At 37.6% G+C, this 19418-nt stretch overlaps 1 protein-coding gene across 4 annotated transcripts in view; it reads left to right on the top strand.

Moving 5' to 3' along the window:
* The first annotated feature begins 768 nt into the window (after positions 1-768).
* LOC102601107 (uncharacterized) overlaps positions 769-19418 on the top strand; it is a 26450-nt gene continuing 7800 nt past the window's right edge. For 3 of the 4 annotated variants that reach the window (XR_001472930.1, XM_006342787.2, XM_006342788.2), the window contains exons 1-15: positions 769-1070; positions 1156-1540; positions 2761-2877; positions 2978-3060; positions 8035-8181; positions 8274-8422; positions 8508-8638; positions 8748-8870; positions 8952-9025; positions 11077-11664; positions 11780-11891; positions 12012-12149; positions 12515-12844; positions 15210-15459; positions 15573-16846. Coding sequence is in view for 3 of the 4 variants with exons in the window: in XM_006342787.2 (XP_006342849.1) it covers positions 937-1070; positions 1156-1540; positions 2761-2877; positions 2978-3060; positions 8035-8181; positions 8274-8422; positions 8508-8638; positions 8748-8870; positions 8952-9025; positions 11077-11664; positions 11780-11891; positions 12012-12149; positions 12515-12844; positions 15210-15459; positions 15573-16846 (4035 nt within the window). In the remaining variant the exon portion in view is untranslated. The remainder of the gene's footprint in view (positions 1071-1155; positions 1541-2760; positions 2878-2977; positions 3061-8034; positions 8182-8273; positions 8423-8507; positions 8639-8747; positions 8871-8951; positions 9026-11076; positions 11665-11779; positions 11892-12011; positions 12150-12514; positions 12845-15209; positions 15460-15572; positions 16847-19418) is intronic. The other variant, XM_015306710.1, reaches the window with a different exon arrangement.

Here is a 19418-nt window from a genome sequence, read left to right as displayed (position 1 = left end):
ATCTGGGAGAGTGGCGAGCGAGATCTGGGAGAGTGGCGAGCGAGATCTGGGAGAGTGGCGAGCGAGATCTGGGAGAGTGGCGAGCGAGATCTGGGAGAGTGGCGAGCGAGATCTGGGAGAGTGGCGAGCGAGATCTGGGAGAGTGGCGAGCGAGATCTGGGAGAGTGGCGAGCGAGATCTGGGAGAGTGGCGAGCGAGATCTGGGAGAGTGGCGAGCGAGATCTGGGAGAGTGGCGAGCGAGATCTGGGAGAGTGGCGAGCGAGATCTGGGAGAGTGGCGAGCGAGATCTGGGAGAGTGGCGAGCGAGATCTGGGAGAGTGGCGAGCGAGATCTGGGAGAGTGGCGAGCGAGATCTGGGAGAGTGGCGAGCGAGATCTGGGAGAGTGGCGAGCGAGATCTGGGAGAGTGGCGAGCGAGATTTGGGAGAGAGGGGAACGAAAATATATGTATATATACAATTTTCTCTCGCTTTATACAAACACAAACACATTTTATACATTTGCATTTGTATAAAAGCGAGAGAGGCGAGGGAGAGAATGAGAGTGGCGAGCGAGATTCACCAGGAGAGAGGCGAAATAACAACAGTTTGCTATGGGGTACAATTACATCAAACTATGTTTATAACATTTAATTTGAATTAATAGTTTGTTTTTATATACAATTTTCCAATGTTTTTAGCTAAAATTTCGGAGGCCCAAAAAAATTAGATTGAAAATATATTTAGAGGGAATAAAAGGTTTATAAGCCATTTTGAAAGGAAATTTTTGACAATTTCTTGTTTGAATCTCCAAAAACCCTTAATTCCCTTTAATCATCAATATCAATATCAATATCAATATAGACGTCATCTTTAGGCGCAGTGCAAAATTTTGATAGCTCTTGTAAAGTTGGGAAGGTCGAAAACCCTAACAATTGAAGGTTCCACAGAGGAAGGAATGTCGAAGAAAGTGGTCACAAGGAGAGAGCTGTTGGACCGATGGAGGGGCATCGAAGAAGAAGACGAGGACGACGACATTGCATCTGTAGACCCTCTCAAGCGACATCGTTTCCGACAGCTCAAAGAAGAATGGTCTTGCTCCCAATTTCATCAAAATTATATTTTCCCCATTTCTACGTGCGCCAGCCAAATTTAGTCCCTTTTACTTTCTATGCAGGTTTTCAGATGCATTCAACTACTTGATTTTTATGCCCCAAGAAAATCATATTTGGTGTGGTTCCTGGGACCTCATGGGACCTCTTCTGGAGACTTTCTATAATTATTTTAAGGATGATCGCACCGATTCTCCTCTAAAACTCCTACTCGACAGAACATCTAGGGAAATGCGCCAGTGCACTCAATGTATATGTCAATACCATCAAGCCCAAGAGCTTTACAGTACAGAATATGACCCAACTTCCATTGGTCCTCTTCTTGAAGTCTTGCGCACTCTTGATGAAGAAAGAATCAGTCAACATCTTAAAGAGATTAATAACAGATTAAGATGTGGAGACTACGACATAGTGCATGGCAGTGGAGAAATAGTTGGCGTCATGTTTGAGGTGTTTCCATTCACACTTCTCCCTCCTTCCAATGCTTAGTGGTTCATCTTTGTGTCATTCCTTTATCCAGAAGTTGTAGCAGGAGAAGGATTGTATTCAGTTGATGCAGCATCCTTAATTTTAATTCTAATAAAGGGGCAAGTTTTTTGTCATCAGAAATAAAAAAGAAGAAGAAGGGCAAGTTTAGACTTTAGATTGCTCTCAAGTAGAAAAATGGCTGTAGAAAACTTTTGCATTAGCAGAGAATTGCAAGAAGAAAGAAGAGAATATATAAAGAGAGGGAAAAGAGAGGGGAAAAAGAATAAAGTAAGAGGTGACTGAGTTTACTGCCGACCAAAATTCAGAGAAGAAGAGAGACACAGGGTAGAAGAAGCAGAGAAAGGGAGGGAGAAATCGCATACAAATATCAAATATATGTTCATTGTAAAACTGCTCATACTCAATGTTAAGTCATGAATTATCTTGGAGATTTAGTGATCTTCTTACCGTCAACCAGCTGACACCTGCCATCTAAAGTGCTGCACAAACTTTCCCCTTATGGATAGCTACTTAAATATTCTAAGAACTACAGCAGGGGATTCCAAAACCTAATGAAATAGCTACAATCAGAAAATAATACAAAATGGACATAGAATACCTAAAACTTGAAGTCTTAAGTTTAAATTCTTGTCATTAAGCTAGTGGGGTATTAGGCTATGGAGGGAAAAGGGTTTTCCATGTGATGGGAGATGTAAACTATCCCCCCAAAGTATCTGTACAAGTTGAGTGCCTGACAATGAGCAGGGAATATCTGTCTTGTTGCTAAAAAAGATGGATTGAGCTGTCTGGTAATCCAGCTCAATCATCTGTAAATGTGCATCAAGCATTGCATCATCAGTATGGAAATACCACTGAAAATGACATGGCCAGTGCGGATGCACTCTGGTTACAGTGTGCACTTTTCAGGGGCTGCATTGTGAGTGGCATCTTGGGTTGACTTGATCAGCCATACAGGCTACAAACACTTGAAAATCAACCCTAACCCTGAACAATTTAATTAAGCATTGATAATGACCATGAGTATCCTGATTTATTAGTAGCAATTCAATTTTAGTTTACTTAACTGATTTGATGCTAATTCCATATGATATTTTCTCATTTTATTCCATTCCATCTTGATTTGTGATCATTTGTTATTTTTATTTATGTGATGATATAGAGCTCTCTTTTTTGAGTTGCAGGTTTTAATGTTCCCAATTTTGTTAGATGATTCTTATTTGGCAAGTGAATTTGAAACATTCATTGACACAATCGATAAAACTCATGAACTAACCTTGGGTGGACACCAACAGTATCCGGTTTGACCTGCCTTTCTATGTTTTATGTTTCTACTTCATATTATGCTTCAACTGTCTTTTGTTACAGTCATGTTAATTTGATTTTTCTATTTTTATATAGGGAGTTTATGCGTTACTTTTCCATAAAGGTCGAAGAGCTCGTTCTATCGGTTTGCGACTGGCTGGACGCATGAGTAAATTGAGGTATTGTATCTATTAGCTTTGTGTGCGGCTATAATCAGTGGTTTGTAACTCTAGCCAGTTCAAGTATATGGCGGGGATAGCCTATTTTCTCTTCTTTCTTTTTGGTGCATCATAGGATTCATACATGTATAGATGATTGGGTGTTATTACAGAAAATCATGTTTTCTTGTAAGGTTTTCTATTTTTTTTTGGTATACTTGTTGTATACGGGAAAGCTTTTGCCGTTTTATTAGTGAAATTTATTACTTCATTAAAAAACCATGTCGTCATTTTTCTCCTAGGTCTTTTTTGCTTCAATTGGTATGAAACTCATACTATCAGATGCGATTCCTTGGTTGTCAGTGCACCTGTTCTTCTTTTACTTTAGCCTGCTGTTTGTTATGCCTCCAACAATTTGTGTCAAATGTTTTTGGCGGTTAAGACTTAACATTGATTGTAACTTTTTTTGATGAAGACTTAACAATGATTATAAATACTTTGCACCTGACTGGATAACTGTTTTGAATTGCTTTGCATAATCATCCCTTAGATGAAAGAAAAATCCCAGGTCAAAGAATGCCACATAGATGTAGAAATAAATCTGTAGAACTCCTTCAGTGCTTAGAACTATAAATATCACCTTAAAACTTATCTTAACTGCTCGCTATTATATTCTGCTAGAAATTATGCAAAGACTATTTCATTCCTTTTTTTTGGAGATTCATATAGCAGGATAGGTGTCTTCTTCCACCCAGAAAACCAATTTTGGTGGGATTGTTTCAACACTTAAGAGCCTGTTTGGATTGACTTTTAGTTTTTGACTCATAAGCCAAAATCCTTAAGTTAAAAATTCAAACTTATGGCTTCTGGCTTGTTTTTATCATTTTAGCTTAAAACCAAGTGCTTATAAGCATTTTTATACTTTACCCAAACACTCCAAAAGTGCTTTTGGCTTAAAAGAACTTTAAAAAGCCAATCCAAACAATCTCTAAGAAGAGGATTGTTTCAGGGCTTTACTTCAATAATATTTTGAAGGACAGCAAAGCTTGTAGTTATGTGGGATAGAAATTGACTGAACACATTACTAAACAACATAGACACCACCAATAATGGGAAGATTTTGCTTGGTGGGCTTTCCAGTAGAGAACACTAGATTTTATTTTTGAAAAGATAACATATTCCTTTGTGTATATAGATATCAGAACAAAAAGCATTGGTAACCAAAATGGAGTGACTAAATGAGATTGCCAAAAAAGAGAAAGGCAAATAAATTACACAAAACAGCCTTGCTCACCCTACGGGGAATCTAATACATCTATGATTGCCTCAGGTTCATCTATGTATTCAGATTTACACCAAAAATTTGAAAGAAGAATACAATCATCTTAATTTGTTGTAAATTGCTACTTGTATCTTCTGAACACCTCGAGTTTCTCTCCTCGTCCACCAATTAGTTGATGTTACATTTTTCCATCACTCTTTGCTACTTTTGCAGTTTCCACCTTTGTTCTAGAATGCTACAACTCAAGTAGTTCTTCGTGGCATTGTCTAGAAACTCCAGGATTGATGAACAAATCTGTTAAATGTCTTGTAATTCTGCTATGTAAAATCAGATGACTTATTGTTTCTTCCTCTTGCCTACACAACAAGTAGCATCTTGAACACAACTGTATCCCCCTCTTTCTAGGTTTATCATGAGTTAGTAACTTTACCTTTATAAAAAAAAAGATTATCACGAGTCAGCACAGCCTCTCTTGCAGCCAACCAGGAGGAGCAAGCCACCTTAACTTTTCAAATATGTTTTCATTGCCAAAATGTAATCTGGGATTCAACCTGATTCAAATCCTTATAAGCTGAACTAACTGTATAAATTCCACTTGAACAGTTTTGCCATCTCAGTGTATCCTCACCTCTTGCAGCCCCTTACTTTACTCCAAAATTTTGAAGAATTATGTTATCCTTGGCACCTCCCAGAGTGTAATAACTTTCAAAAAAGGCTATCACCCTTGTGGGGACCAGAACTCCTTCAAAGCATGCCCCTTTTGAAGACTTAAATCATATCAATCAGGGAATAACAACTTCAGTTTTCCATTACCCAACCAACTACCTCCCAAAATATGATTTTTCTGCCATCCTTGACTTTAAATCTCAATCTGACTTTGAGATTCAACCTTAAGTTTCTGATAGTTCTGTACTAACTAATTCCATAAATAGTGGGCACCCTTTTAGTCATCCAGAATCCTTCTTTGCTATACTTTGCTTTTATCACTGTGCTCCAGAATAGTTGCTCTTTTTTTTTTTTTGATGAAGTAAGAAGAATGTCATTAACAAAGCATCAAGCAGATGCACAGATTACAAAAGAAAGAAATATCAGCTCCCAAAAAGGCAAAAAAAAAGCTATCTAAACAGCTAACAACAGAGATCTATGGAGCTGATAAATTCCAGGAAAGAATCGGCACTAAGTACAGGAGAGAGATTAACCCAACCAAAAAGAGTAATCAAACATCTTGCTTTAAAGGTAGAGATGGGAGTTGGGGTGCCATCAAAACATCTTTTGTTCCTCTCCGTCCATAAGCACCACAAAATACAGGCTGGAACCAAAGACCAGATCTGCTTGACGGACTTCCCAACTTTCCAAGAACTCCAACACACAAAAGCCTCTCTCAATGATCTTGGCATGACCCAAGTGAGTCCAAAAAGTGAGAAGAACATGTTCCATAGGCCTGTTGCAACTGTGCAATGAAGGAACAAGTGATTAATAGATTCTGAGTTGCACAAGCACATGTAGCATCTGTTGACTATTTGGAATTTCCTCCTCATGAGATTATTCTGAGTCAAGCAAGAGTCTTTTAGAGTAATCCAACTGAAACAAATAACTTTAGGTGGCAACTTAGTTCTCCAGATTAATTTCCATGGCCATTGATCAATTACGGTCTTCTTGGAGCTTTGTTGAAGGTAGCATGCTTTAACTGTGTAGGATCCATCCCTGCTATGTCTCCAGATAAGTTTGTCCCTGCGTTGACTGTTGATTGCACTAGTCTGAATGGTGGCCATAAGGCTAAAAACCTCTTCCAACTCCCAGTCATTAAGATTTCTCCTTAGGATCATGACCCAAGTGAGTCCAAAAAGTGAGAAGAACATGTTCCATAGGCCTGTTGCAACTGTGCAATGAAGGAACAAGTGATTAATAGATTCTGAGTTGCACAAGCACATGTAGCATCTGTTGACTAGTTGCTCTTCTTTTGTGAACCTCCTAACAAATTCATTAGAAAAACACTTGTTTTGCTGCTATAAATTCCTGATTCCCAGACCCCTTTCTTTTTTTCTAATAGGCAGATTTTTTTTGTTTGGTAAAGTAATTAAATGATATTTGAAAGCATCAAGAATGCGAAGTTACAAAAGCACAGTGTGCAAGAAAGCTGCTCCAAACAGAAAGGAACAAAAGATGATTTGATGGAATTTCAACTTCTAGAAATCTTTTGCGAGGCAGATGTCTAGTGCCTTTTTAGTTGGTCCAAACTGACCCCTGTAAATAATTTAGAACTCTTCTTGGATTTTGTTAGCTCTATAGCTTAGAAAGAGGCTAACAAATCCTTTTTTTTTGTGAGCTTAACTGATCTATCCTTGTAAAGCTTGCATCTTCTTGATGCCTTGAAATGAATCTACTTACTTCATCAAAAAAAAGAAAAAGAAAGCTGCTCCAAACAGAAAAATATGGAGCTAGCTTGGCAAAAACTTGTGAAACAGTTGAAGGGGAACCCTAATACTCTACTGTTCTAGAGATATGGAACTAACAAAATCCAAAAGGTTATCCACACTGTTTACATTGGCAAAAAAGTGCCAGCTAAATAAAATAACTAGACATTGGCCTTTAAGAGTGCAGAAAGAGGTTGATATTCCATTAAAGCATCTGTTGTTTCTCTCTTTCCATATGCTCCAAAAAATGGCTGCTGGGATCATTCTCCAGATCTTTTTGATGGATTTGTCAACTCTCCACAATATCCAGCTGGCTTTAGTATCCTTCATATTGTAGGGCATTACCCATTGTAGGCCAAGTATAGAGTAGAAAGAATACCATAGGCTAACTGCTGCGGGGCAGTACAAAAAAAGGTGATTAACACTCTCATTGGTTTGCTTGCACATGACACATCTGTTGATGAGGATTACACCTTTTTTCCTGAGGTTGTCTTGTGTTAGGCATGCTTCCTTCAGCGCTGTCCAGATTTTTCCTTTTAAGTTAGTGGAAATCTCTCTTATCTTTATTTTCCCGCCATAACAATTTCCTTCTCAAAGCATCCATGCTGTCTTCCACACTTACAGGTATAGGAAACATAGAGGTAGGAAGATTCCTCCCTAGAGGATGGGCATGCCCACACACTCCAAATGGAAAAACAAAAGAGAACTTATACATGCGAGCCAAAGTGAGTATTTCCCCAGGAAGAGTTCTGTGACAAGCCTTGTTTCACAAAGGCCTGCTGAAATGTTTTAAAAAATCTACCCTCCTTGAATGAACTCTTTAAAAGAAATTCCGTCCTCTTTTAATGAATTCTCCTCTCTAAATAAATCAAGCTGGTCCTCTTGGTTCTGCAGGTGGAGCTTGAGGTTATGGTTGTCTCCAGACCCCAAGTTCCTCGTGTGCAAAACCAGAGAACCAAAGAAGAAGCTGCTCCATGCCAATGTAAAAAGTTTCAGCTTGTAAAATAGTCCATATTAAGAGATAAATGAGGTAGTTATCAAAAGAAGAAGAAAAAAGAAGAAAAAGAAGTGAGATATTAGCTCATTATAGCCCGTTTGACACTTACACAAATTATGAAAGTAAATTAGGCTCTGATTTTCTGCCTTAATAAGTTACTATCTTAGATTTCCATCCTGAAGTATTGTTAGAATAACCTTTCTTTAGGAAAGACTTCCTCTGTTTTTTCTTACTAGAACAATGAGAGTAACTAATATGTACACACCTTATTGATGTCTTTTTAATTTGTTGTTTCATTGTAGGCAATCAGCAGATTTGGATGCTTTGCAGCTTTTGCTGAAGAAGTACATTTCTTATTTGGCAGCAGATGTTTTGCCATTGTCTACGCCGAATCTAAGGCCTAGGGTTGAGTTGGATCGAGTTACTGTATGGCTTGGGATCAAAGCATTGTAGGAAGTAGTTGGCTTCTATTCCCTTGTGTGCGAGCTATTGTATTCTTCAGTTTTATTTTTCTCATTGTTACCTTTTCTGTGTCTTGAAGGCTTGGATTCTTGGAGCCTCCAGCTTTTGAAGAAGGCATTTTAGATCGCTATCCCATTTTTCTGAGTGTTGTTCTCAACCATATCAGTGATGATTCACCAGAATTTTCTTATGCTGTTAATTGTCTGAGATTATTGTTTGAGATGCTTGGTATGTTTCCATACATACCTTTTTAGTTTTCTGAATTCACTCCTTCCGCTAATACCTGATATATCTCCAATCACACTTTGTTAAGGATATAAGCTTTGGTTGAAGACTTCATTATCTCCAAGTGTGATGCGCAATACACTATTGGGCCAGTGTTTCCATACTCGAAATGAGAAAAGTCATAAGGAAATCTTTGATCTTTTCCTGCCTTTTCTACAGGCATATTTTTCACTCAGCTATGTAATTTAAGTAATGTGTGGTTATCTTCTTTCAATTGATCTATCTGTGGTCCTAGTTACGTTTCCGCTCTCATGTGTAAACCTTGCAGTCTCTCGAAGCTTTACAAGATGGAGAACATGAAAAACAAAGGAGGAATCTTCTTTATTTTCTCCTGCATCAAGTTACTGTGAGTAGCAACTTCAGCTTGCTCATGAGAAAAAAAGCTTGCCAGGTTATTATCTTGTCTTCAGCCCAAAGTGTGTTGATGTTTATGTTCCGTCTTATTCATCGCGAGATTCAATATATATTGCAGATAGCTCTTCTCATAGTTCACCGAGGTTATACTATGAACCCGCCTTCTCCGCCATATGAATGTGCACATATGTGGTATGTACCTAGAGGTCAATTATTCATATGATTGAGTGACTGTTAATTTCATCCCTTGCATTGGTTACCTTAGATTTGCTTCTGTCACAATGTTTAAAAGAGAAGCGGAAAAAGCGTCAAGGTCCTTGGGGCTTGAAGCTCAAAGTGTGAAGTGAAGCGTACACTTATTTTTTAAAGTTAATCACACACATTACTAGGAGCAGAAAATTCCAAAATATATGATTTTAGTACTATAATAACCAAATAAAATAACTAATTTCAGCGTCTGATGAATAATAAGATCGATATTAATTATCTATTCAAAGTTTAGATTCAAAGAATGGTATGCTTTCCGTTGGGATCAATTTCTTCTCTAAAGTGCATGGCCCCATGAAACAGCTCTGCTGCAATGGATAGCAGAGGGTCCGTAGTGGGGAGGATATAGGTTGTTTAAGAGAGAGTTGTTGGTTCCTTATAGTCATTTATGGATCAGGGTGAGGGTCGAAGCGAGCGAATGAGATGTATCTTTCTTTTTTCAAATTCAAAATGTTCATAATTGAGGCGAAGCGATAACCCCTCGTTTCTCATCACTTCATCGCTTAAGCGATGAAGTGATGCCCTTTCCTAACTTGACCAAACATGGCCTACATCTTGTTGATATTTTCTTTCTGCACTTACTCCTCCCTTCACATTAATACCTCTTATGCAGACCTTTCAAAAGTCAAACAGGAATTTTTGTCAATTCTCTCTTGATAAAAAATTGTGCATTATGTTAAAGAGGCATATGATAGTAGTTTGTGCTATTTGTTCTTGTCATTTAATTGAGCAAAATTGAATTTTACCTTAAAAGTGAATTTGAGCGAAGTCTACTTTGACCTTGTAAGCGAAGCAAAAACATTGGAGTTATGTTGATTGTGTGAAAGAGAGAGACACCAGGAGAAGAAACAACCTTCGAGGTGATTAAAGTCATTATATCATTGTTTCCTATATGTGAGTTGTTAGCCTACTTTAATAAGGTAAGTTACCTTATTTAGTCATCAAAAAAAATAAAATAAGGTAAGTTACCTTATTTAGAAAGATACTGTTACTCCTAAGTATATCTGTTAAATTAATGTGCACTATATTATAATTGGACCTATGACCTATATGCTCCAGCTTGAAAAGAAGAATCAAGAATATTCCTAGAAATCAGTGCACAAAGTTTGTTTCTTACATGCTGTACACATGGCAATGACTGAGACAACCATTGTCTATGATTTCGTGTGCCAATGCATGGCAGTCAATGTGACAGCGAGCGAGGGTTTGTGCAGTGGCGCTTTGTACTGTTGGGTCAATGTATGTCTCGTTGAGACGAAGCTCCTGGTGTAGTTTGTTGGCTTATTGGAGATGGGATTGACACAAACCTTTAAGCAGTTTATAAACCTTTGCTCAAACATGCTGAAAAAACTTTTCCGGTGACCATACATTAAAGAAAAGTGAACTTTTGTTTCTTTTGGACCAGTTGGACCTTTGGCTTTGTAAATAGTGTTGTTTCCTTTTTTATATTAATAAATGGTCTGATGCTTACTTCCAATTTAAAAAAAAAAGAAAAAGAAAAGAGAACTTTTCCAGTCACTATATTGGCCTGGATGCAGACATTATTTCTCTTTGATTCTGAAACCATGTGAAGTTCAATACTGCGTTAAAGAGCGTGAGAGAAGAGATAAATTATTAGTCTTAAACAGTAATCTTAATACAAGTGACATTGTAGTGGTTATTTGCCTAATCTAAGGTAAGTCACCTTATTTGCAGAATTGTGTTGATATGAAATAATCTCTCATTATCATTAACAATATTTTTAATAGTACATCATTCTCGACAATGGACCTAGACTATTCTTGAAAGATTGCATACTTGAGTATAGTGTTTTCATGAACCTCTCTTCTACTTCATTGTATTACTTTGTTGAAATTCTCATATTTCAATATGCATATACTCTCAAGTGCTGTCTCAAAGCAGCCATAAATCCAAGATTGAATGTGGGATAGTGGCTTCTGATACATACCTTTGCATTGTCCTGCTTAATTCTGCAGGGGACCTTCTCTTGTGTCCTCTCTGAAGGATTCATCACTTCACAGTTCTCTCCGTCAACCTGCATTTGATGTTATTCAAACTATTATAGTTTCTGATGCTTCCGCTCTGGTAACTTCAATTTTGAAGTATCAACTTGCTACAAGTGGTGAAAGATGCTTGCCGTTACAGCTTGATGAAGAAGAGGACCGAGGAAATTTGTTTGGTTGTGATTTTGAAGAAAATGATGTCAGTTGTTGGAATGAATTTAGTTCTCAAGCTGATATAACATCAGATTTATGTGGGGATTGGATGTGCATCCCAATGTTGTGGTTTGAGGTTTTAGTTGAAATTGATCCCTTGATTCTTCCAGTATCATTTGCTAAGTCTGTTTTCTGGGCTCTGTCACGTCTTTCTTTACTTGAATCTGATAGTGAGTCTGGTATGACACCTTCAGCCAGTCACTGGTTGAGAAACTGTGGTTCAGATATCTCTCATGTTTTCAATTGGAAGGTTCCATCTGGTTCAAATGATGGTGGTGAGGGAGTGGAGTCTAAAAACTCCATTAGGGTCTCAACAAAGTGTATGCCTCTAATTAGGCTTTTCAAGAGGTTTGCAGTTGATCCTATGGCTTAATGCTGTTGATTCTGAGGTTTTGCTAGTGATCAGAAGAATTTCGTGTTCATATAAGCACTTTTCTTGATTATTTTCTGGAGGTTATTACAGGTCGACTGCTCATTTCATCATCAGAATGGAGCAAGGAGAGCTAAGGAAGCAGTGGACATGGGAGCCAATGATGAGTGACAGTTTGATTCTTCTGCTCGTGGATCCCAACGATGTAATAGTTTCATTCCAAAAGTTCCATACAATTGGACAACTGAGTCAATCATTTTTGTATTTTTGATGAAGGATCTTGCCTCTGCGTTAATGCTGTATCCACCTTATTTGGTTGCTGCAGAATGCGAGACATGTTGGTCGGTGTATTCTTGAACAAGTTTCAAATACACGAGGTCTAACAAGTGGACTGCAGTTTCTTTGCTCTAGCCCATCTTCACTCTCAGCTACCACTACAGGGTTAAGACATGCTCTAAAGCTGGTAAGATCTAATAGCGGAATCACTCTTTTTGAGTGTTAGCCAGCATTGGAATTTATAGCACCCTATATCTCTATTTCCTTGGTGCAATTCCTGTGCTGTCTTTTATTTCTGTTAGAATAGGAATAAATATATAAATCCTACTTAGAATAGGAATAGGAATAGAAATAGGAATCCTAATTTGAAAAGGAGTCCAATGGAGTGTCTATAAATAGGGTCTCAATGTAATAATGTAGATACACAATTTCAATAATATATTTCTCACAATTTCCCTTTCTTGTGGCTGCATTTCTTCTAAAGTTGTAATACTATGAAAATTGTTCTCCAGTTATATTTGTCAGTCATAATCTTGTTTGCCTCTTTTCCAGGTTCAGTTGGACTGCGTTCTATCAGAATTTCAGACTTTGCATCATTTCTTTTTTGTTTTGTGCAAACTACTAAAAGAAGGGAATTCATGTAGCCAACCTTTAGTCAGAAAATCCTCTGAGGACTCTAGTATCTCAAAATTTTCTTCTCAAGGGGGATTCTTAAAGCAGCCCGTGCTTCAAGCTCAAAGTGAGCACATGGACGCACATAAATCAGTTGTCAGTTCCATTTTATGGGAGAAATTTTGTTGCTTACTCTCAGAAATGGCTTGGATCTCTGTTCAGAAGTGCTTGGCAGCTGGGAAGGTTTTTGTAGGTCAAAAACCATCTCAGGTATGGATCTTAGTGTGTTTATCTACTATCTAGTGATATTTCTTTCTTTCCTGGTTACATGCATTATTTACAACTTTATGGTTCAGGAGTGCATGTTACCTCCTTGTTGCGCAGAGTAGGTTGAGAGTGGCTCTGTTGTTTGAAAACTACGATACTCATAATAAATAGTGAACTTCCAATAGAAAAGAGCATCCCCTTTTGCTTCCAACTGATGAATATGATAAAATATTCATCACCCTTCCTTTTTTTTGGAATAAGGTAAATAATTTAACTGACATTTAGGAGAAAACTCCGTATACAAGAAATATTCATCAAATCATCCTATTAATTGCAATTTTCATAACAACATTTTGTCTAGTATAGGAGTTGGGTATATGGTAGCTTTTCCCTGTATAAAAATCCATATACCCCCTCATTTTCACAGGTTGACTTCCCCTTCTTTCCCAATTTCTCCCTTCTTGCTTCAATATTAAATAAAGACAATTTTGAAATTATCTTCACTACCCAAATTCAAGAGCTCTGGCACTTTTCCCTGTTGCAATTTTTGAACACCACTCTTGTTCTTGTACCGCGGAACCATTATGCTTCACCTTCAATCTTCTGGCATTTTGGCCATCCTAAAAATGATAGTAAACACAACCCAGTCAATCACTCCATACCTGGCCTCGCCTGCGTTCTTCCACAAATCCAAGACCATCAGATGCCGTAGGTTGTCTTCTAACATTACCGACATTTCGGGTTTTCATAAATTTCACATAAGATAAAAGCTCTTTTCATCATCAGAAACAACCAGATTTCCGACCTCTTTCATTGCATTACCATAACGAAATCTCGTCCGGCCTAGTGGCAGTTCCCCTCATTTTATGAATAGCCCCTTCAATCCCCGTAACCTTTATGCACCTACAATACCTAAAATTTCTACGCCTCTCGGAATGTTCGAACTTCCCCAGCATGATATTCCTGCCCCCTTCTTCATTTAAGATCTTATGGAATCTTTTGGAAACTATAAATGATATTTTTTTGATGAAGTAAAAATAACTCCGTCCATTCCAATTTGTTTGTCCCAACTTTTTAGTCTGATTTAAAAAGAATGCTTCCTTCCATATTTAGCAACTCTTTAATACCAACTTTCCATGTGACACGTTTAAGACCACAACATTAAAGGGCATTTTGGTACATTTGACATCTTTAATTTAAGACCACAAAATCCAAGTCTTCCTTATTTTCTTAAACTTAGTGCCAAGTCAAAATAGGACAAACAAATTGAACGGAGGGCAGTGGCGGAGCCACCCTATTATGAGGGGGTCATCCAAACCCCCTTCGGCGGAAAATTATATGATTTATACATGGTTAAAATAATTTTTTAGGTATATACAGTAGATGTCGAATCCCGTCAGCTACTTCGTGTGTCTATTTTTTTAGATTTTGAACCCCCTTATTGAAAATTCTGGCTCGCCATTGACGGAGGGAGTATTATAAACAAAAGGCAAAAAGTAGCCGGTAGACAAGGAGCATACAAAATGTAGAAAACCTTAAAAAAGTACATGGTTTTCTACGAATGCTACCCAATCATCTATACAAGTAGGAGCCTCATGGGTGCACCAAAAAGAAATAAGAGAAACAAGGCTATTTTTCAAGTGTACTAAGTTTTTCTCTACACCATCAAAAGCTCGCCTGATCTCATCTCTCCACATGGTCCACATCAGTTCCAGGGGAGCCACTTCCTATGGCCTGCATCTCCTCCTCTGTCTTCTAAAAGCCCAGCTAAACATTATTTCTATTACAGTTCTCGGCATCACCCACTCAATACTAAATCTCAGCAACTCTACCTGACATTGTTAAAGTTGGTGTCCTGGGAGTGATAATTCGTTGTTTTCTAGACCACTGGTCAGCTCTTGGCCTTCCCCAAATCTGAAATCATCGGCTTCATACACTTGTTTAGTACTAAATTGTTTTTCTTATTTGTGGGTAGCACTGGAGTATGAGTTTTCTTTCACATGTATGGAAATTGTATTGTGCATGTTCTCTCGTATCCTCAATGTAGTCTGGCATTTGAATTGTCTGTTGAGTTCTGCCAAAATATTGCTTCAATAACATGATAATGAGATCTCATTATTCACTAGTTCCAAAAGAAAGATGAAAACGTGTTATGATTAATTTTGTTGATTTGAAGTGCTTAAATGTGGCCTACAGACTTTTGAAAAATTTGCAGTGCATGTATTTGGCCTATAGCTGACCACTTTGTTGGAAAATGTTAATGCTGAGGATGTGAAGATCATCTTATAATCAAGACCAAAATCTTTGATGGCTCAATCAAAGGGTTTCTGCAACTTTTATAACAAAGTATGCTTTCTTCTTATTCCAGATGACCTGCATCAGATTATTAGAGACCCTTCCTGTTGTTTTCGGAAGGCTTTGCCGAGATCCGACTACCATGCTTAATAATGCAGTGACACAATGTCTTCGTGATCTAATAGATTGGGGGCATTCACCACTTGCAGTAGTGGTCAGATATTGGAAAGATGCTTTAATTTCATTGCTGATTCTGATTAAAGCATCATGCAGTGGTATCCCTGCCTCATTAGCTGCAGATATTGAGAAACTTATTTCATGTGGCGAGTTTATTACTCTGTTTGTTTAGTTATCGTGTACTTCTTGTCTGTTGTGCCATTATGATAATGATCAGTTTTTAAAATAAAGTTTCTTTTACCATGTTGCTGGATTGCAGATAATATTCCAATGAATGAGTTGACCAAGCAAGTTGCTCGGCTTTCTGTTTCACTTGTGGATGAGAGGTACATTGACTTGAAAAAAACTAGTATTGATTCCAAATGTTTGCCTGGTGAAGAATTTGTTCATACCAACAACTCTTTAGCTGAAGCAGCCACACCTTTTAGTAGGGTGGGTAAAAAAATGCATATTCCAGACTTGAAAACATTTGTTGGTGACGAAAGAGGTAATTCAATAGTTCATTCAGGTGATGAAAGAGAAACAGATACTTCTGCTGGTGCAGATATCAATTCTTGTATCAGCTTTGATCCTAAACTTGTTGGCCATGTTGCTGGGAGAGTTGTGTATTCTGATCCTGCTAAAAAAATTGACTCCAGGAAAATTTCTCAGCCAATTGATCTTTGTTTGGATCTGGATATCCCAAGACTTAAATTAAATGCACTACATGCCAGAAAAGATTCGCCTCTTGTCAAATCAAAAGCTATGGAGCCTAAGAACAAGGAAACTGATATCAAGTGCCATTTAAATTATACAAATCTGAATTCCAAAGAAAATAGTCATGTCACCTCTGAGCTTCATCCTGCTCTAGGGGGCTCATCTTATGAAGGTGTGAGTATGAAAGAGAATGACGGGGAGGCTGATGAACATGATATAAAACCTAATGATACAGTCTTGAAAGAGCTTGTAAGTGAAACCAGCAATGATCGGGAGTCAGCTTTTCTCACTTCAGCTAGACGTCAACAATCATTTTCCCTAAAAACAAGTTTCTCTGGTCCGAAAAGGAAAGTCATTCAACTTGGCTTACCAGTTGAAAATAGGTCTAACGCTTTGAGATTGGATGATGGAGTAAAAAGGTTTAAAGCTGTGAGGCTTGATGATTGGTATAGACCTATTCTGGAGTGCAATTACTTTTTAACAGTTGGATTGACAACTGCAGGTGAAGGAAAGAATGATAGTTTGAGTAAATTAAAGGAGGTTCCTGTTTGTTTCCAATCCGTTGATGAATATGTTGAAATTTTTCGTCCACTTATATTGGAAGAATTTAAAGCACAATTGCAGAGTTCCTTTCAGGAGATAACTTCTCTAGAAGAGATGTCTTGTGGCAGTCTTTCTGTAATGTCAGTTGAAAGAATTGATGATTTTCACTTCATTCGCTGTGTTCACGAGGATGTTGATTCATCTGGTTCTAAAAGCTGCTCAGACAATGATCTTATTTTGCTTACAAGACAACCCCTGAGGAATTCTTGTCCTGATATTCACATGGTTGGAAAGGTGAGTGTACTTTCTGAGTAGATCTTTATTATGCTGTGACTAGTTATTGGTTGATGTTTAATTATCTATTCCGGAGGAGATTGGTTGCTTTTGGTATTAACCTCTGTTGAATTTTTTTTTACGGTGCATAAACTCTTAGGGCCCATTTGGACATGTGATATGAAGTCAATCAGATTGATATGAAGTTTGAAGTTTTGTTTGGACTTTGGACATGCTATTTGGAGTTCTTAAATTGTAATTCTCATAAACATGAAAACCCAACAAGTTTTGAAAACTATCAATTGTTTTTCAATTCCTTATACAATCTTATCAAATGAGCAAACTATAGTGTTTTTTTTTGAACTTGGTAACTTTGTATTATATCACAAAACAGTACATGGGTATTGTAACCTTATATACAAGTATACTCCTGATTTCACTTCTCTACGTCTAAATTGAGTCTAGCACATCAATAATAGAGATAGTGTCATTAGAGTATAACTGATTACACCAAAAGACAAAGTAAAATGCAGTTTATTTTAACTTTCTGCACATTGTTCTCTATGCTCTCAAAACATCTTAAATTCCTTTCTTTCCAAACATCCCACCAGATATCCCCCCAGGATAACTCTCCATCTACCTCTGTCCTTAGCATGTACTCTTGCTTCCTCCCAGCATAGTAATGCCTCAGCCACCTTCCTGGGCATTGTCCAGGAGATGCCTTTGAGGCTTAGGAATATTCTCCACAGATGATGGGTGTACTTGCAATGTAAAAATAGATGGTTAACAATCTTAGATGTTTCACCACCACCTGGAACACAAGGTTATCCCCCTCTTCAAAACATTGTCCTGTGTAAGGACTGCTTCCTCTTAGCCATTGATTAAACAAAAAAGGAGACTGTGAGGGATTCTGCTCTTCCATATTTGCTTCCGAGGCCAACTTGAGCACTGTTGATCTGTTTGATCCATCAACTTGTAGGATTTGTTGACTTCGAACATTCCCTTGTCATCTCCTGTCCACCACAATATATCCTCTCCGGTCTGTAGTTCATAAACAATATATCAGAATATCCTAAGGCGTCACATTGATAAATTGCATATCTCCATGTTCCTTTTGTAAATAAGTGTTTACTATTACAAACTTCTAAATACACATAATTTTATAAAGATCCACTAGCCAACAATAGTAGTAACTAGTAATTCAGTAATAATCATCATTGCACATGGTACATACAATCTCTTCACGCCGAGCATGATTTTTTTTAATTGTTTTTTTCTTCAAAATTTAAAATGATTTCTGTACAAAATATAAACTTATGTGTCATATTTTACATTTTTAAAAAGTTGAAATCATGATTTCGAATCCCAAATTATGCGTTTTTTCTTTGAAGAATTTGGGATTTGAAATCATGATCCCAAATCGCATGTCCAAATGCTGATTTGAAATCATGACTTCATATTGTTTTGCAAGAAAGAAATTTAAGAATTTTTAAAGGAAGAGGTAACTCTTTACAAAATTTTAAGATGGAAGTGCTTTCTTCTTTTTCATTTTGGTATAAAGAACGTTTTGTAGAGGAGGCAGTATCCTTAGTAGATCTAATAGGTGCTCTGTAACGGTTAGGATTTCATTGTTGGATCTGCTGTCCTTTCTATCTGTATTTATGGTTTTGGCACTATCCTAGTGCCTTTTTCTTTAATACTCAAGTTACCATTCTCAAAGAAAATCATGACTTCATATCGCATGTTTAAAATACAATCTTTATATATGTTTTGTCCTTAAGACATCAATGAGTATTTGGTGATCACTATTAATTCATTACTGAGTGCGTTAACTCTTTTTGAATCCTACCTTTTCCTCTCTCTTACTTCATTTGTTTATTTGACTATTCTAAAATTTACCTTTGTTTATCCTCATTTTTTTTTGTAACTGTTGTGTTTTGAGCCAACCTCGATTGACTTCATTGGGTACCTGCTACCTCCTACAAGCCTGGGTAACTCTGCCAACCAATGTTTGGATAGATGGGAAGAAATCACCTAGTGTTTGTGCCTCTATTCGGATTTGAACATTTGACCTCATGGTTCTTGACCCACTTCGTTGACTACTAGGCTAACCCAAGGGCTGTTAGTTATTCTCATTTAAGAATAATTTATCCAAAAAAATAAGTTAGAGGGATAATTAAGGTGCGAGGAAGGTGTGGTTCTTCTCGTGATTTTGACGGCAGAGAATCTTAAAAAACGAACGGTTGTCTGCATGAGCTAGTGTTTCCTTTGTATGGAGGCGAGTGAGGAGGTGGACCTATTCTATTCCATTGCAATTTAGCCATGAGGTTATGGAAGAATATCTTTTAGATGGTTTGGAGTTTCTTGGATTATGCCAAGAACCGTCAAGAAGTGATGTTCTACTGTAAAGTGGAGCTACTAGAAGCAATGTTCTTAAAGGCGAGCGCCTCTCGCCTTTGGCGACAAGGCGAGGCGAGGCGAGGGGTTTGCGCCTATTTCAGGCAAGGCGTGGCGAGATCAAAAAGGCGAGCCAAGGCGAGGGGTGACGTGGAATTGGCGATGCAATAGGCGTCGCCTTTTTTTTTTTTTTTTT

This window comes from Solanum tuberosum, unplaced genomic scaffold (genome assembly GCF_000226075.1).
Source record: "Solanum tuberosum cultivar DM 1-3 516 R44 unplaced genomic scaffold, SolTub_3.0 scf00040, whole genome shotgun sequence".
NCBI classification, from domain to species: Eukaryota; Viridiplantae; Streptophyta; class Magnoliopsida; order Solanales; family Solanaceae; genus Solanum; species Solanum tuberosum.
The sequence above is the reverse complement of the archived record's forward strand: the minus strand, read 5'-3'. Positions and strand labels throughout refer to the sequence as shown.